Here is a 25,059-nt window from a genome sequence, read left to right as displayed (position 1 = left end):
TAGCCTGTAAGCCTACTTGGGGCCCACTCCTTTATAGAAGCCCTCTGAGGGAAGCAGGGCCGGCTTCAGGCACCAGCTTATCAAGCAGGTGCTTGGGGCGGCAACTCTGGAGAGTGGCGGCAGTTTCATGTATTAGGCGGCAATTCGGCGGAGGATCCCTCACTTCCACTCGGAGCGAAGGACCTTCCGCTGAATTGCTGTAGATAGCGATCATGGCTTTTTTTTTTTGTTTTTGTTTTTTGTTTTTGTTTTTTGGCTGCTTGGGGCAGCCAACCCCCTGGAGCTGGCCCTGGAGGGAAGAGAAGTTCTATGCCACCTGTGGGATATTTCATTCATGAAAATTCACTTCAGTTCTGTTTACTGACAAACCCCAGAAGGGGTGGACTAACCTGGGGCTCGGACTGAGGGCTGAGCCTCTTGATCCTGGACTAATGCGCCGAAACACCCAAACACAGCAGAGCCTTGATAAGTGCTGAAGTGCAACCCAGGGGACGCCCAGGCATAGGAATTCCGGGGATTCGGCTCAGGAAAATGCAACATGATTTGGCAACAGGAAACAGAACTTCTTACTAGCTTGTGTGGGATACAGTGAAAGATGCACTTACCTATGAAGTAGGCCAGCAGGATGGCAAGCAGAACTGCAGCAGCAATAGCTGATAAAGCAGCACATTTCCAGCTACAATACTTGGAGGGCTTTTTCAGCTTGAATGCATTTCTGGAGAAAGTATTTCGAGGCAACAGTCTGGGAGGTGGTGTGTAAACTGTTCCTGAGGTCAAAGGGTATCCAGGGGAAGAGCTACTGAACAGAGGGGTGGTTCCAGAAGATGTCTTAAATAAGAAATGCCTGAAATGCAAGAAAAGTGACACAGTTAAAAAGGTGCAATACTGTAGTTAGAAAGAGTTATCTCCTCTCTGCGCCTTCCTTCATTATGTCTGGAATCTCTTCACTGACCTGGTTCACAATGCTGATATCAACTTGCCCTCCAAGTCACTCCTTGCAACAGTACTTCCAGAAAGCCTACAAACACTTGTTCCACACTATCTGCTTAAAGAAGTGTTAACAAAATTGACAACAGAAAATGATAAAATAATCCAAGTACAAATCCTGGAACTAACATGATGTGTTTTAAGCTTTCTCATTAAATCACTTTACTTTCTGTATCCCATCCTCCATCTCTATGTTGTCTACTTCAGCTGTAAGCTCTTCGGGGCATAGGACTGGACTGTAAATTTTAGGCTGTCTTAACTCCGCTGATTTCAGTGATGCTATTGCTGATTTACACTGGGATGACAAAATAGAATCAAATCCCCCGTGGTCTCATTGTCTGTAATTTGCCTAGCACACTTTTGGCATTGCATAAAGTCAATGATAAATAAACAGTAAGAATATCATCTACAGTTCTTCCACTTTATATAAAAATAAAGATTACATGCAGATAATCAGTAACTCCTACAGAGAAAAGAGGAATAAAAACACAGCTATTTTAAATTCTTCCTCTCCCCTCTACTTTTTATTTAAAAATGAAACAACTCAATTATTATGATAATGAAAGAGGCCAGCCTGGCAGTTCTGGACACTGAATCCATTCAGTTATTCATGTAACAGGTAGAGAGCATGGGCAACAATTGTGCAACCCTATCACAAACTGTCTGACTACTGTGCCTTGAAAACTACCTCTAGCGAGTCAGAGGTTAGTTCAAGCTCCTTTCAGTCCTTGGGCTCCTTGCTGAGTGTGCCAATATAGGTGCTAATTAGTTGCTTATGTGGGGGTGTTTCTGGGTCTGGGCATGCATCCACTATAACCTGGAATGAGTTCACCAATTCATTTCACATAAGCCACTGGATAGTAACATTTCTAAATTTAAAAGCAGGTATTTTTACTTGTACTATCCCTGTCTGCCGCAACAAATCCCAACAACTGCAAGAGGAAGGGAGAATTTTATATGAAAAAAATTAAGGACATCTGAAAATCTGGGATTATTACCAACTTTTTAATGCCACAGAAGGTTATACTTTAAAGTATAAGATAAATAAAATATAGCTCCACTTTTGCAAGGATGATCTCTTAATTCATTGTGGGTTTAGCTGCAACCTGACATGGTGTTAGTTTAGACCCCAGCCTGACCAATTATGTGCCTTCTGATATCACCTGAGATGGCACCGTCAAGCAGTGGCATCTGTTCAGCCATAATTCTCAGACCTGGAAGAGATATCACTACACATTCCTATTAGCTTGAATTTGATTAAGGCATGCAACTAGATCCAAAACCTACAATACCTGCGTGTTTATTAGTTTAACTAAATCCTTATCTTTCCTAGTAAACATCCTTTCTTCTCTTGCTGGCTTAGATGGCTTTCCTGTGGAACCTACAGTCCAACTAATATTCTGAATTCAACACTGTGCTAGTCTTTGTAATGGTCTTGGCAATGGCTGGTAGCAGAGTAGAGCTTGAAAAGCATTCTAATCTGTATGAGAAACACCTGCTAGAGTTACAACTACCAAGGAAAGAGAAAGAAAATAACGGGCATGAATTCTGCAAAGTCCTGAGTGCCTCTTGCAATCAAAATGTGTTGAGGGCGCTGAACCATTTGTAAAATTAGGCTCATAGTCTTTCCTAAATATTAGGTCTTATTTCAGATGTAAGAAATAAGCTAATGGTCTGAAGAAACAAACAAGTAGGTCACCATCAAATCACTTATTATGAGCTTTAAAATCACTATTTAGTCACCGTTTATTACAACAATGATTTGGAAATCGGAAACCCAAATCTATTTCCCAAGTAGATTTTCCCCCATCATCACTCACAGGCACACTCATTTATCATTACATGATTTTTTACAGAACAATGAAGCATTTGTTTCTAAATAAAACCCAATATATAATGAAGTGCCTGGATTTTGCAAATAATCATACGAAAATAAAAGGCAGAGTGTGCTGTGGCTCTGCCAACTCTAACAGTCTCAATTTAATACTACATATTGGAATTTTAAGATGGTCCCTGAAAATATGCCTTGCTTACACAGTCTGATGAATTTGAATCAGTTATTCTTGTTCACTGTTTAGTTTTTAAAGAAGCTAAAGGATCATCTAGCATGTTACCATTAAATGCAAAATACAGCCCTGATGGAAGTGGACACAATGGCTGTCAATTTCAGAAAGAGGTGCATCCACTCACATCAGTATTAGTATTTACTTATATAATAAAAATCCTTGAAAAGCTCCACAGAAAAAGCTACCTAATCAGCAGTTGGTTTTGAAACCTTAGTATCTCAGATATTTTCACTTAAAAAAAAAAGTCCCTATCCTGGGCTGTTTGTAAAACAATACCTAAAGAAACAGTATCATTCCAACCAATTATTTAATGGAGAGTGTTCTCTAATTAATCTTACTGCCAAATGACATTGCCATTCTTTACTGCTTGTAGCTAATATTGCAGGGGTGAGATTGGTTAAGTGTTAGAAACATTACAAATCCTTGTTTTCCACATTTTTATAAATGGACTATGAAAATGTGCTCATGGCAGAAGCTGTGATTAAAAGGTTTCAGCCCCAATGTGACCTACCCTTTCAAATTAAAAACAAATCTTTCAAACTATATTCCACTTAGAAGGTTGCAAGAAATAACAGGGAATGGTTACAGATACTTTGTACTGTCATAACAAGACCAACTTTCATTAATTAAAATGAAAATTGCTGTGTAGGGGGGTGTGGGGGTGAAATAGGACTGGCTGAGTTACATCTCAGCTCTTGAGATATCAATTTCTCTTGTCTCAGTGACAGGTTGATCACTCATAAGCTCTTCCATTAGCCTCACCCCAAACTCCCCCAAATCCTCATTATCCCAGCACCCCTTTCCAGTTTCAAGCCTAAGGGGCTTAAACAAACAGTTTTTCTGTTAGCTTATTTTTTTATCCCTTGGAGCAAATCTCAGCAGTGTCAAGAAGCAAAAAAGTGCAGTCCTTTTGCTGCCTTGGTCTGAAATGTCAAGGTTTTTAACCCAGGGTTAGATATAGTATATAAACAAAGTTTGAATATAAATGCATTGTTCAAGTGAAGTTAGGTATAGTGAAACTCTGGCCACAGTGAAGTAGAATGAATAAACATACTGAATGGTTTTGGTGAAAAGTGCTTCCCCACCCCACCCCCGCCAAGGCTATTCATCTCTAATAGATTTGTAATACTACATGTGCAGAATGAAACTTTATGAAAGGTAAGTAAGAGATTTAGATGAATGCATGGAACTGTGCTATTCCCAAATGTATTCCTGTCGGTAAGGTAAAAATAGACAAGATACTTTTGAAAAAAAAAAACCACCTTTGGATTTTGTCATATTTTCAGGCCCTGTCTATGTCCTTTGAAAGTGTAGAGTTTATTGTCTCTAAAGGAATCCTTTTTATAAAGTAGCAGCCAGTAAACGGTACAGTACCACATAAAGCTACGGTAATTAGGTTTTCAAAAGTTATAATAAAACATTTAACTAGAGATATGTTAAATAACCACCATGCTATTCTACTTAATTGGCACTCTCTTCAGAAAAAGAGGAAGACTAGAATAGCAGAGGTAAAGCAGGTCAAGGAGGAGGAGCATTGACAGAGCTGCACAAGAAAATTGGAAAAGGGAGAACTTAATGGTTAATATAATGGCCTTTCATACTCAGAGCTTCCATTGAGCTCAGGTTGAGCTTTTAAAAGAAATTAATTGACTTGCCCTAGGTCAGTCCCTAAATACTGATGATCTATAGAGCCAGAAAATGTCTGGGAGGGATCTGACATGCTACAGCACAAACAGTTGTCTGTGGACCAAGGATGAGTGCAGGCCACAATTATTTTTCAGTATTAACTATAGTGTACTCATGGTAAAATTGGAGAGACCTTGCACCATGACTGCCTACAACATGAAATGAAAAAGAAGTCACCTCTTTCACTGCCCATCCAATTAACTTTAAACAGAGTCCAGATGTTTAAGAGTAAAATTGTAATTAAATAGAGAAGAGCACATTTTCCACCCTAATTATCATCACGGATCTTAGCATCAAGACAAGAATTCCACTATGAAAACAATATACATTGGGTTAAGTGGCATAGTAGATTTAATTTATCTTCCACAGATAAAGAATGGGACTAAAATTATGTTTGGGAAACCAGTGCATTGAGTTTGACAGTGTCAGCACAGTCTATAATAGATTTTTGTCCATATCACAAAACTATTATTATGTGAATCTGCATAGTTGGCATTCTTTGCTCTGGAACAGGCCAAGAGTAGAAAAGCAAGGATACTGCAATTCAGAAATTGATGTGTGTAGAGAAAGTTACGGGAGTAAATCTCCATACTGCATATATATATTAGGTTAATATTGTTGCCTCCTTAAACAATGCTATCCACCCCTCAAATTCATGAGTATTATAATGTATCAATTCTCTTTCTTCAAACAATGTCTGCTGACACTGCACAGTAGCACAGGCAGAGTGACACTACTGGAACAGGGGATGCCCCATTAGAAAATGTCACTGAGGCCCGAAGAAAAGTAGCATAGTATATAAATGGAGGTTACTCACCTGTAACTGAAAGTTCTTCGAGATAAGAGGTTCCTATCTGTATTCCACGTGTTGGTACGCATGCACACCATATACATTCCCAAGTCCGGAAATTCTAGCAAGCAGTGTTTGTTGGTCCACACATGTGCAGTAGATCTCCTCCTGCTCCCACCCAAGGGCATAAGGGGCTGTTCAGGCCGATGTCTCTCCAGTTCCTTCTCTTACCATGAATTCAACAGGATTCGAAGCAGAGGAGATGGAGGATGGGTAGTGGAATGAAGATAGGGACTACATATTTTGAAGAACTTCTAGTACAGCTAAGTAACCTCCATTTCTTCTTTGAGTGATGGTTCTTATGTGTATTCCACATGTGGGAGATTAACAAGATGTGGTCAAACAGAAGGCAGATGCAAAATATTTATATACTATGTCGCAGAAGTAGTAGCTGATTGTGATACTGCTATAGAAGATTGAACCAAAAGTAATGCATTGTGATGGTGCACAAGGAGCTCCAGATAGCTGCTTTACTTATCTCTAGCAGAGGCACATCTCTCAAATATGCAGCAGGGGCTGCTTGCACTCTGGTGGAATAAGCCCTCACCCCCTCTGGTGGAGGGGAGAGCAGGATGTGAGCTAGCTGATAACAAAGGATAATAAGAAAAGAGATCCATTTTGAAAGTTTCTGTGCAGATATAACTTGACCCCTTGATCTCTCTGCTACGGAAACAAGTAAGTTAGGCATCTTTCTAACGACTTTTGTTCTTGGCAGATAAAAGGCCAGTGCCCTTTAGATGTTCAGAGAATACAACCTCCTATCTTCTTCCAAGGTATATAGTTTAGGAAAATATATCAGCAAGTGGGTGGCTTGACTGATATGAAACTCTAACTATAGGGATAATTTTTGGGTGGGGATGTACCAAGATCTTTTATTTATGGAAGATAGTATATGGCATATCCTCCAAGAGTACCCCTAGTTCACTGACTCGTCTGAGTGATGTAATGGCAATTAGAAGGGCCACTTTCATAAGCAGATGGGGCATAGAGCATGTGGCCAGAGGATCAAAGGGAGGTCTGCTGAAAGACGATAGAGCACAATTGAAGTCCCACTGACACACAAACTTTACTAAGGATAGATTGCACCATTCTGGAACATGAGAACTCTACATCCAATGCCCATCCAAATACCAGGCTCTGAGCTTCGGTGGTTCTGGATTGGGATGCATGAAAGTGCCTTTTGCTGTCAAGAAGATCCAGAAACAGGCAGATGTTTAGGGTGGACACAAACACCTAAGAGCTTTAGTAGATCCGTAAACCAGAACTGTCTTAGCTAGTTGGGCACAATAAAAACGGCCCCAGATCTGTTTTGGTGGATTTTCTGTAGAACCTGTGGTATTAACTGAATGCAAAGAGAGGCATACCTCAGGCGATCCTTTCACAATAGCAGGAAGGCATCTCCCATTGAGCCCTTGACAAGGGCTACTCTGGAGCAGTATAGGAGACACTCCCTGTTCACCTGTCCGGTGGAAAGGTCCCTGGATGGCACTCTTCCTTGGGTGAAGACTTCATCAAGAACTGAATCGTGAATCTCCCATCTGTGGTTCATTGAAAAATGTCTGCTGAGACTACTAAGGAGTTCCGCACTCCTAAGCAGTAAGTATACTAGTGAAAGGGTTACGTGATGGCGGATGAATCAATTCCACAGACTGACTGCCTCTATACAAAGAGGGAGGGATCTTGTTCCCCCTGCTTGTTTATATAGAAGATAGTTGTCACATTGTCCAACATTATTTGGACGTCAGGAAAGGAATCCACATCCAAATTTTGTCTACTAGAGAAGAGAGTCCATAACCTCGGATGGAACTGTTACTTTGTTGCTGATGTTGCTGCTTTCTGGTAAGTATACAGACAGAAGCCAGGCCTGTAGACAACAAAAATGGATTCTGGCAAATGGCATTATGTGTGTGCATGAGCCATGTAGCTGAGGAGAGAAAAAGAAATTCTGACTGAAGTCTGGGGTCTAATAGTACCTGGCATATGAGATCACCCATGGCCTGAAACCTCTCAAAAGGTAGATAAGCTCTTGCTGTGGATGAGTCCAATGTCACGTCTATGAAGCTTATGGACCTCATGGGAGTCAATGAGGATTTCTTGTGTTGATGCAAACACCTGGGGAAGGCAGTAGACTCAACAGGAATCAGATTGCCTGTTTGACTCCCTCATAGGATCTGCCCATCAGAAGCCAATCGTTGAAGTACTGCCAAGACGGTGAATCCCTTTCTTCTCATCCAAGCTACTATCAGGGAACAAAAAACTTCTGTAAAGACCCTGGGTGCTGTGGGTGGTACAAAGGAGAGGACTTCGAATTGGTAATGGTCTTGACCAAAGAGGATCCCAAGTTACCTCCCGTGGGATGGGTAAATGTCTTTGCATCTTTCATGCTGAGAGCCATAAACTCTGTGCCCTCCTCTAGGGAGGGAATTATTGATGACAAAAATAGTATGTAGGAGTTTAGCTTTTGGATGAATATGTTCAGTTGATGTAGGTCAAGAATTGGCCTCCATCCCCTGCTCTTTTGGGGGATCAAGAAGTAAGGGGAATAGAACCCTTCCCCTTGATGATGAGGTAGAAAGCTTTCTATTGTTCCCCAGAGGAGAAGCAAGTCCACCTTCCTGGTGGAGAATCTCCTTGTGACAGTGGTCCCTGAACAGGAACTGGAAAGAGGGTTTGTGGGTGGGAGTTGCCAGAAACTCAGATACCTGCTGTGAATAACTTCCAGTACCAATGTATTGGTAGTTAGGTCCCTCCAGTTGCAGGCAAATTGGGTAAGGCAGCTTCCAGTATAATCTGAGGAGGGGAATGATGTGGCATCAATAAAGAGACATGGATCTTAACAGTAGCATCAAAATAAAACTCTTTGGCTGAGGGTTAGAGTAAAATGTGATGGTGGATGTTGAAGAGGCTATGTTCCTGGGCCTATAAACCTTTTGTCTTTTACTTGATGGTCCCTGATGACACTGATGATAAAAAGGGCTGAGGAGGTGATCTCCCACTATGCCCTGTTTGTGATGTTCTCTCTTGAAGACAGTATTCTCATGGAACAGCTTGAGTGTATCAAAGGGTAGGTCCTGGATGGTACTCTGCACCTTTCTAAGGAAACCTGACGATTTTAACCATGAGTCTCTCCTCCTAACAATGGCTGTAGCCATTTCCCTGGACACAGTATCCACAGCATCCACTGTGGTGTGGAGGAAAGTTCTGGCCACTATTAATTTTCCCTCATGAATTAAAGCCTGGAAGTGGGCTCTAGCCTCTTCTGGGAGCTTGTCCTTAAAATCCAGAAACTTGGTACTGATTCTGGCAGTCTATGGTAGGGCTCCCATGGCCCCCAGTAGTGCCAGTGGGATGGATCAACAAGCAGTTGCTTAGCCAGTCATGTCTTGTCAGAGGCAGAGATTCTGATCTTCTAGGCCTTCTGTCTGGGGCTCTCTTCCTGGTACTACCAAGATTCCTGAGGAGCTTCTGACTCTTTGGAAGAAAAGGCTGGAACCTGGCCTACCAACGGAACTGATGGTACTGGTGGCTGGAAGATGGGATGGGAGAATAACTCTGCATCCTTGGAATAGCCTCTTTTTCTGAAGTAATAATGTTATAGACACCATGTCAGCTCTAGATGTGGAAGGGAGCTCCAGAGGCTGTTTATCCTTAGCCATAGCCAATGGAACTGGTGCCAAACTGGGGGATCCATACCGTTGCACACCACTGTCTCTTGTTAAGAAGATGTACTCAGACCTAAGTCTTTAGTGCCCCCATGAGTACACTCTCCCAGTTTTGATGGTGTCAGGGAGGGAGCCCCTCTCTTCATGGCAGTCTATGAAGGTGCCACTTACTTTCATGGGAAACCTTCCCTTTAGGCTCAGAAGTCTTAGCCTCCATTCCTGAGCTCATGCTTGGAAGGGTGCCTCCCGTGATGTACTGGGTGGGCCTGGATCTGACTGGGGTCTCATTGTCTTCCCCATCAGGTGTTTCTTAAGTCTCGGTTCCCGACCCTCACAAGTTCTCGGGGGAAAGGACTGGCATATGTTGCACTTGGCTGAGATGTGAGCCTCACCCAGGCAACAGAGGCAGTGTTGATGTTAATCACTCCCAGAAAACGAACAAGGGCAGAAAACAGTTTTTGAAATCTGGAACCATGGGCATAATCTCAGCGTTCTTGGAGGGGGCAGGGATTCCCTGGAGTGGGTGTTAAACCCCCAAGCTGGGGCCCCAGGGCCAGACAACGGGTGCTCCAGCCTCCATCCCACAACGGATTTTTCCCCCAGCCCCCAGAACTATCACTGGTCACGTAGTCGCTTAGAAAGCAGAACTTGCAACAGGAAAAGCAACCTTGTGGTCGGCCGGCCTGGAGGGACGAAGTTCCCCCGCGACAGTTGCTTCCTGGGTAGGGATGTTGGGGCCCGCTTGCCTCCCTTGTATGGGCATGAGCCACTCGCGACCCCGCAATTGGCTTATTATAAATTATGACGAAAAATTTGCTATATATTGCCGGCCCCCTCCCGGGGACGGGCGGAGAGAACTCGAATTCCCGTCGAACCATACCCAGGCCTGATCAACCTGAAGCTCTCTCTCGGCTCACGCGTTTCCTGAAGCCTAACCGCTTGCCGGCCGTAATGAAACTTTTGTGGTTTGTATGTGTAAGTAGAATTAGCTGTTAAGTATAACTGTGCTGCTAGATAAGAGGCAAAGACTGATTCCAGCCGCCCCAAGGCTCCTGCTAGGGGAAACCCGTTGACCAGGAAACCTTGAAAGCAAGGGGGACCAGTCGAGCCTCACAATTTGTTTAGGGAAATTAGTTGCTGCATTTATGATTACTAACAGCACCAATATCACTTTTACTAACCCCTGGAACGACCTGAATAATTACTGGGACTTGGAAAAATATCAGGGCCAGCTTCTATTTGTAATTGCAGTATTTGTATTATTCGTTCTGGTATTATATTGTAAGCCCAAGCTGTAACTGATCGTGTTGTCCCTTATTCTAGTCTGTGACTCAGTTAAATAAACCCTCATTCTCTTTAACACTAAAAGTGATTGCTTGCGTTTTCTCCATCGCTACCCTTGGGCACTTGACACCCCCCCAGGGCATCCAGTGATCGAACCTCCGCCCTACCCCAACGCTCATTACCCGGTAGATAACGGGCACCTGGTGGCCATATCGGTGGAGCAAGGGGCGAGAGTAATCAGTAATCAACAGTGGGAAAAAGGGGGAACTACTACACTATACTATTTACAGAAATGATACAGTATAAAGGAGCCAAGGAAACCAAAGATTCTGACTCAGACCATGTGGCAATAAAACGGAACTGGAGAGGCACTTGCCCATACTGCCCTTATGCCCTCGGTTTAGAGCATGAAGAGAGCTATGGTGCATTGCAGACCAATGGACACCACTTGCAAAAAAATTCTGGATTCGGTGTGCCTGTGTACCCAAGTGAGGAATGCACATAGGTATGTTAACTTGAAGAACTAGGATGCAGTGAGGACTGTGACATGCTGAGTCTCATTAAAGAACATTTAAAAATCTTCTTTATGCATTTCAGATTGGTGGTTGTAATCTCTGAAATTTTCACTGGTCTGAGATTTGGCTGATTGTCTCTCACTCTTCCCATTTATTAGTTAAGATTGGACAGCAGGCTCTTGTTGTCAGATTCTGGGGCAGAACTGTGCAGGACTTGGCAGCCAAGTTTACACAGCAGAGGATCTTTGCTGCCTATGGAAGTCTGCTGTTCTGGTGGTGGCTTCATGGCATGTAGCAGTCAGCTTGTTTGGTTTAGATATTGGAACATTAAAAAAAACACTTTGTTTTGATTGGTTTATTCAAATAACTTGGTTTACAATAAAAGCTTGGTGGCAGAAATGGCCACTCCATTAATGAAGTACATAAATACACATATTTAAGAGCAAAAACATCAGCTTGATAAGAAAGGCTAAAAAAAAAGCTTGGATCATTGACTCTGGTCCCCAGTGTTTTTCAGGGCTAGACTGTTATATGCAGCAAATACCACATGTTTAGCATTCATAGTGAAGGTGAGGGGCACATCTCTGATTACACGGAAGTAGATCCTGATTTAGGAAAGGATTTTAGATCCTAGTGCAGCAGATACTGAGTTTATTATGCAAATCTGTGTATGTGTGAGTAGTGATAGTCACACCAGACTTTCCTTTGCAGAGCTGATCCTCAGAGTAGAAACACTGTGTCTGCTGGCAGCAATGCAACAATGCTTTGTAAGTGGAGATACTTGTAATGGATAAAGATACATAGGAAGTCTACTTAAACATAGACAAGAAACACAAAAAATAAATATTAAATTACTCTTTTCATCAAGACAAAGGATCTTCAGAAAACAATCCCTACTCCTACACCTTCATGACAACCTTCCAGGGACAACCCCCAGGATAAATATGGAACAACTCCACTGATTTCAATGGAGTTACTCTGGATTTACATGGGATAAACTGAAAGGAGAATCAGGATCATGTCAGGTCTGAATCTGATCTCTTTTACACCAATGTAAAGTAGGAGAAAATTCATTGAAATTGATGTAATTACACCAGAGTAAAAACAGTGTGAAGATAATCAGGCTCATAATCCTCAAGTGACATAGTCTGCTCTCATTTATACTATTGTATATCCAAAGTAATTTAACAGTTAGCAACTGAGTTATTTCAGATTTATACTGGTGTACTGACAGCATGATTTTGTCTCTAAGACTGTACCCACTGTGCCATGAGTTCTGGCACCTTGAAAACATGTATTATGATAACTTTAAAATAATTTATTACTTTTGAGAGCACCTCCACAGGTGCAATATCAAACCTCAACTCAGATCGATGTTCCTGCTAACTGCATCACTATAATAAATACACTGTAGATTAGGAAAGTTGGTCACCCCACAATCACACAGTCAGTTGTGGCTTAGTTCACAAGTGCATGATACATTGTCACTGCACTCTTCTCCTCTGCTCTACCCTCCTAAGAGGCAGATTGCTAGAAAAAATTCAACGAACAGGAACAACTGACAGGGCAATAGGATGGAGAAGATACCAAATACTCTGATTTTTGCACTCGCCAGTCATTCAGCACTTTAAAACAACAATGCAATCCTTCCTTTTTGTGGGAAGTTAGTTACAAACAAAACAAAACAAACCCACAAAAGATTTTTAAAGCAGATTACAACCTGGATCTGTCAATTCCAAAAGTGTCCTCTGAAACTGTGATTCTGCTCAGAAAAATGACACTGCAGTGTTCCATGTTTATTTGTATTTCACTGACTACACATCAGATTAAGTCAGTGTAAAGATTTTGTCCATATGTCCCGGCAGAGCTGTGATGTTTGCCACTTCCCCACAACCTGCTCCTCCTACTGCCCTCCTACACAGGAGCATTCCCTCTCCATGAACCTCATCAAGGCTTTATTCTTCTCAATGAGCCCCACACATGGCCTGTATTGTCCCTATGTGCCTTCTTGGTATGTTCCCAGTACCTGCTATGCTCTTCTACTCCCCAGCCACATTCAGCTTTTAAAACTTGAATGTGGTACGGAAGTATGGTGAGGTCCAAAGATGTGGGGAGCACGGTAGCTATATGTGAAAGGGCATGGAGTCTCTGGGTGGGGTCCTGGGGAACAGGACTGTGGGGAGGTTTGGATGAAACCTCAAGAGAGCAGAGGGCTTTAAGGGAGAATAGGGATTTGTGTGAGACAGGAAGGAGCCATGATGGGTGTATGGGATTATGGTAGGGGAGAGGAGAATCTGAGCTACCTAAAAGGTGATGAGGAAAGCGGGGGGGCTTGAGTTCAGAAGGGGGCCTTGGGAAGAGATGTAGAGGGGAGAAGAATTCTCCTCTAATGAACCCCCTATTTGTTTCCAGTCAGAGAAAAACTGAGCTGGCGGGGTGAAACACAGAAGCATGAGGGAGCCCTTCATAGGTTCCCTGCACAGCTGCAGGATGCCCCCCACCCCACCAATCACATCACATAACAGACCACATGTTTCACTTTGAAATGTCAAAAGTGGTCTGTGTGCAGGATTTTATCAGAATAAGTATGCATGAAGTCTGTGGGGATTGTGGTTGTAAATTACAGGAACAAAAAGAAATGTCAGAAAAATTGTTTTTTGTATTTTTTTTAAAAACGAGTTTAAGTATTTCTTCAGCAAAAGTATGTTACTATCTATTTACCTATATATAGATAAGATAGATATAAATATCAGTGACATTTAGATACTGCATGCACATAGGGTGACCAGATAGCAAGTGTGAAAAATCAGGACGGGGTAGGTAATTGGCACCTATCTAAGAAAAAGCCCCAAATGTCAGGACTATCCCTATACAATTGGGACATCTGGTCACCCCACGTGCACAACACAATTTATATAAAACACATACTATAGGTGTATACTGAGAGACACATTTGCATTTAAAAAAGGACTAAAATCCCTCCATATAGAAGTTAATTGTCCTATGAAGAATTAGTTTGTCAAAGAGAATAATTCAACCATTAAAGTGTCAGATGGAGGAATTTTAGTCCTATTGTAAATGCAATCCCTCTCTCAATATATACCTATAATATGTGTTTTATATATATTATGTTTGAACATGCAGTACCTGTCATTCCTATTATATACCTACACAAACAGGCACCATATGCGTAAACACACACACACAAACACACTGCTATCTCCTCTGTACATATAAGCCCACACCACTGACGCAAACAGGACAAAACTTGTGAGAACATGCTATTTCAGTATGTTTCTTGGCCTGCAGCACATAATCAATATGCAAGAAACTGCACGGTTTAGTAGCCAAGAAAATGCCATTACACAAGGAAACAATCATTTAGAATCAACACATAAATATTGTTATGACACTTAACATCCACTCAAGTAGATTCTGAAGCCTCTCAGCAGCAATCAAGTTTCCAGTGAAGCATTATCTAAAACCAGCGCACCGGTCCTTGAAAGGCTCACGGTTTCTTAAATGCTGGGTTCCCTAGGCTCCTAAGGCAAAGCTTTTTAAAAATGCAAGTGTTAAGGCAGGCTGTCATGCATGCTGCCTTAAATACCAGAATAACCTGTCACTGCCATCTTGAAACTCTTAACAAAGACACAGTTGGACACACAGAAGCACAGTAATTGAAAGCTGCCTGACAGGAAGGTAGTATGTTAAACTGAAAGGCAGGTGACAGCTTTTAGGGCACCTTATTCTGTCACAACATTAAACAGAACATAAAAGGGGCTATGTGCAGGAGGCTTCAGTTAAAAGTAACTAAAGCAGGTAGAGAAAAAGAAAACATCAGTACAGTACAATGGCTGCATTATCATCATATTGTTTTAATGAGTGGCAACACTTTTTCAGAGGATAAAGTTCACATTCTAAAGCAAAACAAGTCATTGGTTACAGGGAGGGAGAGATGAGCTTGAATTTTACACAGAGTACCAATGCCATGTCTGCAGCTGGATGTGTCTTCATCTAGTCAAAAAGACACCAATAGCTTGATCCTACCCTAAGAAAGGCAAGAGTGAATTGCCACATATTGCAGCTTGTAAAATCTGCAACGGCATTGAGCTGACACAGTATACGACAAAGTGCTTTAATACACAGGCCCTTGTTAAAAATAAAAATAATCAGTGAGAATAACTTCAGATGTGAACATGCCACAAGAAAATTGGCTAGTAACGTGCATGTGTACTTGCACTAGATAGAATCAGAACTGCTCCACTGTGTGTCATAGAACCAATACCTCCAATAGCTACAGGCAGTTATCCTTTAGCTGAAATTATAGCAGTCTGTCTCTTTGAAAAGGAAAGATTTGGTTTTATCTGCTGCAAAGTTCCAAGTGGCCATGGTATGCAGACACGCACAACTGTTCGCGTCCCTTTTACTCAGATTCTTCCTTGAATTACAAAACATCTCAACAATAGAGCTATCCACATAAAATAACCTTACAATCAGAGACTATATTTAAACGTTACAAGGATAAAAGCCTAAATCAGGCCAATTAATCAAGGATGAAAAACAACAATATTTTAATAACAAAAAAATCTTAAACATGCTCGCTTCTTGCCATAAAGTGGATTCCACCGTTGGTTTTTCATGTCCCAATCTTTACGAACTAGAATGAGAACAAAGGATGAATGCAGAAATCTTGCCTTCTAACAGCTAGAATATCCCTATCATTATTTGGAACTTCTCTCTTAAAGGGGTGTTTTTGCCAGTGTGCCCCCTTCTCACTTTTCTGGCAATCAAAGAGTCTACATTTGTTAGATTAACCTAGAACTACTTTAGTCTGCTAAACTGACCTTTCTAAAATGTTTCTGCACTTCGTCCAAGTATTTGGCCCAGAGGCCTATAAACTGCTTGAAGATGCTTTTGGGCAAAGAGCATACTAACCTCAGGTTCTCTAACATGCTTCATTCATTTATTTATTAACTTATTTAGACAGGCCCAGAAGGTACATGGCAGCTGCCTAGGTGCAAAAGGAGTCTACCCAGCTTCCGTCTGGCAATGAGGTGAGTGAAGGATCTGCTCCCTGACCACAGGCCAGCAAAGAGGACAAGAGTGTAATACACCCATTGCCTCGCCCCCACCCCAAACCAGCCAGACATTCAAGGGGAAATGTACTGTACCCTATGAATGAGCATAGCAGCAGCTGCTCTCTCTGTGTGTGCTCAGACCTCACTCAGACATAATCCCTCCTGGAACTGCCTGTAGGTGGTGCAGGCGCACACTGCCTTTAGTATGTAGCACCATGAAATGAGCACCATGGAAACACCTTGAGCCCTTCTTAATTATATTATTTAACTCAAGGTGTTTCTATGGTGCTCATTGTCTTCATATCTGTTTGTCCTCCTGAAAATACACATGCTTCATGCTCATAGAGGTTCTCACAGATTTGTATCCACCAGCAATGGCACCTATGAGCATATTGCTTACAGTAATACCAGCACAAATATGCCTGCCTTCTGTTACTTTGACATTCACTTAGGGTTCTGATTCTTCATGGCCTGGGTAATCATTTATCTCTGTCCCAAAGGAGTGCAAAAGACAACCCAAACTGCAAAGAACTGTTGAAACTAGACACTAGAGTTTCTGACACAACAACTGCCACATTGGTTCAGACCAGAGGCCCACCAGTCACCAACAGTGTCCAGCACCAAATGCTTCACAAAAAACTGCAAAAGACTGTAAATTATTGTGAGATACTTTGCCTCCAGGGAACATTTCCTCCTAAACTCCAATAGGCAGAGGCTGGATCATGAGTATCTGAAAATGTTATGAAGAGCTTATATATGGGGGATTGTATAACAGGAAGCATTTGACCAAATGACCCAGTGACCTGCTTTCCTTTGATCATACTTAGTTCCATTATTCAGAAAATGGGGAAAGAATATGAGTCATAATTGTATTTCCCAAACTGCTAACAAGAGTCCTTCATTTTTCCTCTATTTAATTACTACTAATTATTTGACAATACTTGTGAAGTACAACTGGAGTCTGCAAGTGGATTTCAAGGCACTTTAAAGTATCACTCAAACTAGAAATCTTGGTCTCTAGAATTTCCAAAGGGTGCCTCTGAAGAACATAGGTGAAGACTAGCTAGTTTGCACAATGTATATTTTCGGAAAACTGCCAAAGATAGGACTTGAACTCACAGTGAGTAAGAACAGCTCAAGTTTAGGGAATCACAGAACATCATATTGAGCCAGTCAGTTGCTGTGCTAAACTATTTGCAAAACCTCTGACTTCAACAGAACCCTAGTCTTTTCGCACATGCATATTTCAGTCTTTGAGGTGTGTCAGTTGAGTTTCTGCAGACCTGGAGTTCCAAACTTCACCCATAACAATTTTATCAATATTGACAGGTGTCAGAGTAGCAGCCGTGCTAGTCTGTATCTACAAAAAGAACAGGAGTGTTTGTGGCACCTTAGAGACTAACAAATTTATTTCAGCATAAGCTTTTGTGGGCTACGGCTCACTTCTTCGGATGCTTATGCTGAAATAAATTTGTTAGTCTCTAAGGTGCCACAAGTACTCCTGTTCTTTTATCAATATTGTTTCCCCAAAAGGGCAATGCATATCATGCACTGGTTGAGATAGGATTGGGGAGGATTATAACCATCCTTTGAGCCTCAAATGTGGGTGCACACACACATAAAATGTTAGAAGAACCGGATGATTTTGTAAACAGCTGATTTGTAAGGGGGAGGAGAGGCTGAATCTTTACTCAAATGACCTTAAATTTGGACCACTAACCTTACACTGCACCCCAATATAGTGTGACAGATTTAAAGACAATCCAAGTTCAAATGTGGATTTTAGACTCTATAGAATTGTTGCCTTGTCAACAGCAAGCGACTCTCCACCTTAACAGCAGCAGAGCTGCCACTCTGTCATAATGTTCCCTGAAGCCTACAGACAGCTCCCTACCAATAATCCCAAATATACAGTATATAGAAGTGAACAACAAAATATATGCAACCCATAGAATGGACGGAATCCATCAAAAATATTCTTGCAATGAAGAAGAATGGACCTAATTTCTATTGCTATTTAAAATTTTTCCTTTCTTTCTGAACTAAGCATTGCTAATTACAGTGATGCAGGCTTAATTCATAGCAATATAAATAACATCAGGCATAAAAACTAGCATTAGGTATCATGCAATCTCAGACAAATATCTTTTCAAAGAAAATCTATAACAGCTCTTGGGTTAGGCTCATTTATGAGCCATTATGCCTTTGACTGGCATCTGCAAATGGCCCCGTGTGAAGTTTCCATAACAAAGACAACTATTACAGTGCAGGGAATGATGTAAACTTTCACTGTAAAGTGATAGTGCTCTCACTGTGTGTGCCTATAAAGAATCCCTCAAAAGTGTTTCAACCTTTAAAATTGAAACTGCTTCTCTGGCCATATCAAAATGATGAAAATCATACCTGAATGTTCAAAGTTAGCATTCTCATTATTCAATCTCATAAAAAGTACTGATGGGGGAAGCAATAAATGAACACCTCTTAACTGGAAAATGTGGAATCCCAGCACTTTTTCAAAGGAGGGGAAGACCGTCTGAAACAGACTGCAGGAGAATAATAAAAGTTAAAGAGCATTAAACTGCAGCGCTGAGCTTAAAGGTAAAGCAGCTCAGTATTCTAGAAATGAACCTTAGAGGCAGCATCTTGATGTGTCATGGTAGTGTACTCATGTGGTTTTAGTTAAGGATATATTAGTTCTTCCATTAGATACCTCAGCTACTTTAAAGAAGATGTAATGACTTATTCTGGCCTAAAATTTCACACATTCCTCTTAAGAGCAAGGTGTGTGCATGCAATGGCTGTAGCAAGGAAGGTTATGTGGGGAGGATGCATCAAATTTACTTAAATAAAAATAATTTGAGTGATTTTTCAGAGTACATTTAGAACTATGTATTTTACCAGTGTATATTTTTTTCTTTTGCATATGTGCCAAAAAGCTATGATTAAGAAAACCCAAAGTGAAACATATGCTATTTACCTATAATCCCATAAAACCCATAATGACCTAATCACATTGGACATATTTTATTTATTTATAACTCAGCTCCATCCCAAACTAATCTCATAAAACAACAACAAAATAAAACAAAAAATGAAAACAAACCAACAAAACTTCACAACACTGAAATAAGACCCAAGTAGTGAAGACTGACATTTAAAAATTATCTGCAGCACCGTCCAATGGACCACAGGATTTGTAAGGAGGGAGTGGAGAGATGGGTTTCCACAACAGAAGAGAAAGGAGAGCAGTTTTATTTGGAGCAAAGGATACCCCAGATTTACATTGCAACACTCAGCTACAGCCTCCATTCAGATTTATAACTTTATTCTGTGCCTTCCATACTCAGACATGGTGGTGTTTGGAATCTAAACTGATATCTGAATTTTGTGTCTCTAATGTAATTTTTTCTTGTTAAATAGCTATGTTCCTATTCACTGAATTGTCGCTTTCATAGCCAGAAATAACAACGAGGAGTACTTGTGGCACCTTAGATACTATCAAATTTATTTGGGCATAACCTTTCGTGGGCTAAACCCCACTTCATCAGATGCATGGAGTGGAAAATACAGAGGAAGATATATATGACAGTACATGAAAAGATGGGAGTTGCCTTACCAAGTGAGGGGTCAAGACAATTCAGTTAAAGTGGGTTATTATCAACAGGATGAAACGTGATAGTTGGTAATGTGCATTTTGGTGTGGAGCAGAATTTACTCAAGATAATTGAAAACAGGGCTAGCTCCAGGGTTTTTGCTGCCCCAAACAGCAAAAAGAAAAGAAAAATAAAAGCCACGATCGTGATCTGCAGCTCTACCACCACCGCTTCAGTCTTCGGCGGCTGGTTCTTCACTCCAAGAGGGAGTGAGGGACCCACCACCCCTCACTGTTGGCCGCCCCAAGCAGCTGCTTGCTGGGCTGGTGCCTGGGGCCGGCCCTGACTGAAAAGCTAAAAAAGTAAGAGTTGTAAAACTCTCCTCCCTCTCAAATACACAGCATAGATTGTAAATGGTGACTTTGCCTATTTCGCAGCTCCAATATTGAGATTAATAAGCTGACAAGTTTCAAGGAAGACTAAGAAAACTGCAAAATTAAAGTGCATTGCAACGTGAAGAGCCAGTGGCTTGGTGGGATCAGTGCAATGCAGCAAGGTAAAGCTATAAATAAAGACTGAGCTGAAAGGGCAACATAAAGGTCTCATTTGTTTCTGCATTGTCTCTAATAAGAATTTAGAGGCCACATTAGTTTTGGAACATGGGTAAGAATTACAGACTCATCTTGAAAGTTACAGATGGATTTGGTTCTGCAGGTATCAATTTTAGTAAAAACTTATTAGAAATCATAAAAAAGAAAAAAAAAACCTTTCCTGGGTTAATATTCTTACGACGGAGTTTATCATCAAGACCTGTCAGCTATTTAATCTTAGATAGTAAGAAAAATCAATCATGGGACAACTTTGCAATAATTTTTGAGCGTAGCACAGTGAGAATGTTTTCTACAATCTTGATGCTTTGTTGTGAAAAGCCTGTGTGTATCAATGACTTCAATTCATAACCCCCGAATATCCTATATCAGCTAAGAATACTGGCATTAGCAAACTGATCTTTTGTTTTCAAGGTGAATTTGTGAGTTGCTGGAGATTTTATTATAAAAAAAAAATCTAGGATCTATCACCTATAATTAAACTGACATGGGCTGCTAGGCGCACAAGTGGAAAATAAGGTTGATGACAAGTCCTGTGAAATTTTATCTTGTTAATTCTGTACGACTCCTTAGCAATCAAATGCAGTCTATATATCATACAGATGTAAATCAACACACAAATATACATATGCCAATATACATATTTCACTTTTTTTCCTCTGTTGTCCCTGTCTTGTGCCTGAGAGCTGTAGACATCTTGTACACCGAACGTGCAATCCTAAAAACCCCTTCCTTACGTAGTTAGTCACATTGACTCCCAAAAAAGTGAGCAAGGATTAACTATGCTAAGGGTGCAGGATTGTGTACTCTAGACAACAAATATGGTTTAGTGGTTACAGCAGAGAACTGGGATTGCATTTTGTCTTCCTTGCTCTGCCACTCATCCCTGACATCTAACACTCTAAGAATAACATCTCTTGGGCTCCAAGCTCATGACCAATATGAATTCAGAAAAAGCACTATGAAATTCTCCTCAAGTATGTAGTGGTTGGTAAATTGGGAGAATTTAAAACTTGGTTCACCATGGTTATATGTTCCAAGTATTTTTGTATTGAAGAACAACAATTTACACTCCAGAAGAGTTCTTAAATATCTCCCTATGCATTCTAGCCTCAGACAGTGAATTACCAGGCAGGATCAGGCCATTCCAAAGAGGACTCTAATTTTTATCTAGACAGTTCTCAGTAATAGATGCCAGATCCATTTTACTATGTAAGATCAAGTTTCACAGTAGCTGAATTATTCTCAACAGATCTGGCACTTAAGATTAGTGTCTTGGCAGTTGGTCAAAATATTCTTATCTGTTACAACTTTCTTAGTAAAAGAAATCAGCACCAGAGCCATCATCTCCAATTTTCAATTTGGTCACCTGAAACTTTTGATAACTCTCACTTCCCACTGGCTTTTGTGCTCAGCTACTCCACAGCATCCCTGGCCCATATCAGAGTCTTAGTGGGGCAGAATAATATTAAGTAGAGGTACAGAATATCTTTAGTGAGTCCCAGAACAGGTCAAAATCCATACAGTCTAGAAGATGAACACAATAGTATAATATTCCTTGGATCCTGAAATGGCAAATATTAAAGCCCTTGATAATACATATAAATAAAGTTAAATGCATTCCTTTTTATCCTCCACATAAACTGTCTGGTTTTGCCCTAAGATCTACCTGTGTCACTGCCACAAAGCCAACAAGAGCAGAGCAAGCATAACTGAGGGTAGACCTGCTCCCCAACTCTCCAATACTAGTCTTCTCCAGAACAGATCATTCCAGTATAGCCACTCTGACTAATGGACTGTAACAGCCCCACACTCTAGATTCAGCATAAAACCAAACCACACTCACTCCCAGGCAGTTTATGTAGCTACTGTCCAGCAATAAAGTCCAGCAATAAAGACTGATCTCTAGAGCTCCACAAAAAGAAGCCAATCTTAAACCAATCTCTAGCTATTAGAGATCAGGACAAGAACAAAGGAGAGGGAGAAATAGGGGCTGATTATCTCATATCTGCTTACGGCAGGGTTCTAGCACCTTCTGCTGAACCATTTGGTACTGGCCACAGCCAGGGACTGAAGAATAGACCTTGGCCTGATCCAGTATGGCAAATCCTGTATTCTTAGAAAGGTTCCAATTCACATCAAATCCCAACAGCCATGGCTGCCCTTCAACCAAAACCATGGATGAGAGACACCAGGTGGAAAACAATCCAACTTCTCAACCAACAATTAGCCTGTGCAAACATGGGTGTGCAAATACATCCCACCACCAATCCACTTTCCCATCTGCTCCATTCTTTTATTTCATAGCATTATTGTAGTGAGGCAGTGTGGGCTCCCTCTGACCTGGAGAGCAAGAAACCACTACACTCCCCCCTGGTGAGTGGGGCTAAATCTACCCCCATTCCTCCCTAAGTCCTGGGGCAGGACAGGAAGTATAAAATGAGAGCCCTGCAGCTCAGCTGGTGCTGAAGACTGGAGGGAGCAGATATCTCTTCCAGGATCCCAGACTTGGCCCTAAGTGGAGCTGTGCCCTGCAACTGGAGGAGGCAGACAAATGCCCTGAGGAGCTGTGGGTACTGCTGGCTGCCGAGTAATCAGAGGGGACACAGGATCTTTGGACTCTGGAGCCCCCTACACCCAGTTTTTGCTGCCAGAGAGTGAGTCAGCATGTTTTGGCAGGATCCCCATTGACCCAGTGGCAGGATCCCCTGGAACTGTTAGGGCCCTGGGCTGGAAGAAGGGTGGGCCCAGGTCCCCTTACTGCCAACCCCATCTCTGGAGTGGCAGCCTACCCACCTTAGGCGAGACAGCTTGTGCTTGCCTGTTTTTGCTCTGCCCCAGCCAGGAAGCTGGGTCATAGACAGTTTGCTGTCTGCCCCTGCCAGAAGGCTCTTGGCTAAAGAGTCCTTGGGCTCTGCCCCACCCATAAGGCCAGAGCTTCCTTATAGACTGCCAATTATAGACAATTGCTGTCTGTTCCAGGCAGAAAGCTGTGGGCTAAAGACTGTTTGCACTTTACACCCTACACTCCAGAGGGCCAAAGCTTCCCCATAGACTGATTACTACCCACCTGTAGTGAGGTGGAGTGGCCTCTCTCCCCATTCAAGAGTGAGAGACGCTACAATTACGTCTACCAAAATGTATAAAGTACAATAACTTTCTAATCTATTCTTATGGGCTCCCAGCAATTGCAGATACAAGACACGTGCTTTATGACGCCATCAGATAGTCCCGTATGTTTCAATAACAAGCCTGCCCACTCGAAAGATAGGAGTGGGCAGAAAGAGCAGTGGGTTGGTGCTAGTGCTCAGATGTATCACCACAGTTGCTAGTTCTAATTTCCATGAGACCAGTGTCTCTTGATATTTAAAGCACAAGTTAGAATTAAGATGGAAAAACTGACAATGAAACTGAATGCTTAGAAATGCAGTATGTCAGAAAACTTCTTTTTGTATTGATTTATTTTGGCAATCATAACTACTGCACTTTTTCTTCCTTCTTTCTTCTTTTTTTATACATAACTTGTGTGCCCCACAGGCATCAAGCTGCTAGTGTGTACGGGAGGGATTAAAGTGAGTCTGCACATAGGATGAAATATAAATTAAAATTATACTTCTGTCAATCTTGAATCAGGGATTGTTTCTAAAGGTCTCCCAAAACGCTAAATTTCAAATGAGTCTTCATTTACTACTGCAGGATAGGCCAAATGCATAATTTATTAGTGACAGTCAATATACCCTTATAAGTAAGTTCTCCCTGAGCTTTGGAGTAAAAATATGTTATGCTAATTCTATTAGTTAGGTACACAAGAGCTGTCTGAATGAACAAACAAGTATTAAAACAAGAGACAGGAACAAAGAGATGTCTAACTGTCCATTTGCTAATGTCAAGTAAATAAGAGGTGTTCTAAACTAAATATATATTTATCTTGTGTTAGGTAAAAGATGAATTGACATAAAGTCAATAAAATATCTCTCTTTTCTTTTAACCAAATTCATATGTATTTTCTTAGCTGTTCTTTTCAATGCAGTTGATTTTATACATGCTTATATAACATTGCAGTACTTTCAGTATAAGACAGCCTTGAGTTTCCAAGTCTCAATTAACTAAAAATACCTGCTATCTGAAACATGTACTGTAAATTCGCTCAATCGTATGAAATCTCATTTATCCATGCGTATTCAATGTCCCCATGACATTCAGATAATTGAGATTATACTGTGTATTTTTAGTGCAGTCCATTCCTTGTGACATACCTTGTCTCAAGTGGAACATTGCTATTGAGTACCCAGCTGTCTTGAAGTTGCACAGACTCAGGAGTGGTGGCCAAGTCATTTGGTGCAGGAGCTGGTGCATGGATCTGGTTCCGCCGATTTGTGAGAGAGTTCCTATTGAGGGAGTTGGCAGAGGAATGATGATGAGACAGTGTATGATTGTGAGGTGGTGGGAGAGGTGGTCTCAGTGTTGACTGGCTGTGGTGATTTGAAGGGCCTGCAAGAAAAAAGAGAAATAGTCATCAACATTTGTTGATGGCAAGTTTTTTTTTTCCCCCCATAGCGTCAACAAGCCTCAGGCCTTTTGAAAATGTACCCGTTACAGCACAGGTTCAGTTAGATAACAATGGTAAAATGACACTGGGAAGTTCCATACTTAATCTCTCTTAAAAAACACCAGGGTAGGGGCCTGATTCTTCTTTCACTTATGCTGGTTTTACACCAGTATAGGGAGAA

General features: G+C 41.4%; 1 protein-coding gene across 5 annotated transcripts in view; it reads right to left on the bottom strand.

Moving 5' to 3' along the window:
* The window catches only part of TENM2 (teneurin transmembrane protein 2), a 1,578,682-nt gene that overhangs the window by 249,673 nt on the left and 1,303,950 nt on the right, over positions 1–25,059 (bottom strand). For all 5 annotated transcript variants that reach the window (XM_030572355.1, XM_030572352.1, XM_030572354.1 and 2 more), the window contains 2 exons: positions 24,586–24,820; positions 606–844 (listed from right to left, as the gene is read on the bottom strand). In XM_030572355.1, coding sequence (XP_030428215.1) covers positions 606–844; positions 24,586–24,820 — 474 coding nt within the window. The remainder of the gene's footprint in view (positions 1–605; positions 845–24,585; positions 24,821–25,059) is intronic.

This window comes from Gopherus evgoodei, chromosome 8 (genome assembly GCF_007399415.2).
Source record: "Gopherus evgoodei ecotype Sinaloan lineage chromosome 8, rGopEvg1_v1.p, whole genome shotgun sequence".
NCBI lineage: Eukaryota > Metazoa > Chordata > Testudines > Testudinidae > Gopherus > Gopherus evgoodei.
Note: the sequence above shows the minus strand (reverse complement) of the source record. Positions and strands in the feature narration are given on the sequence as shown.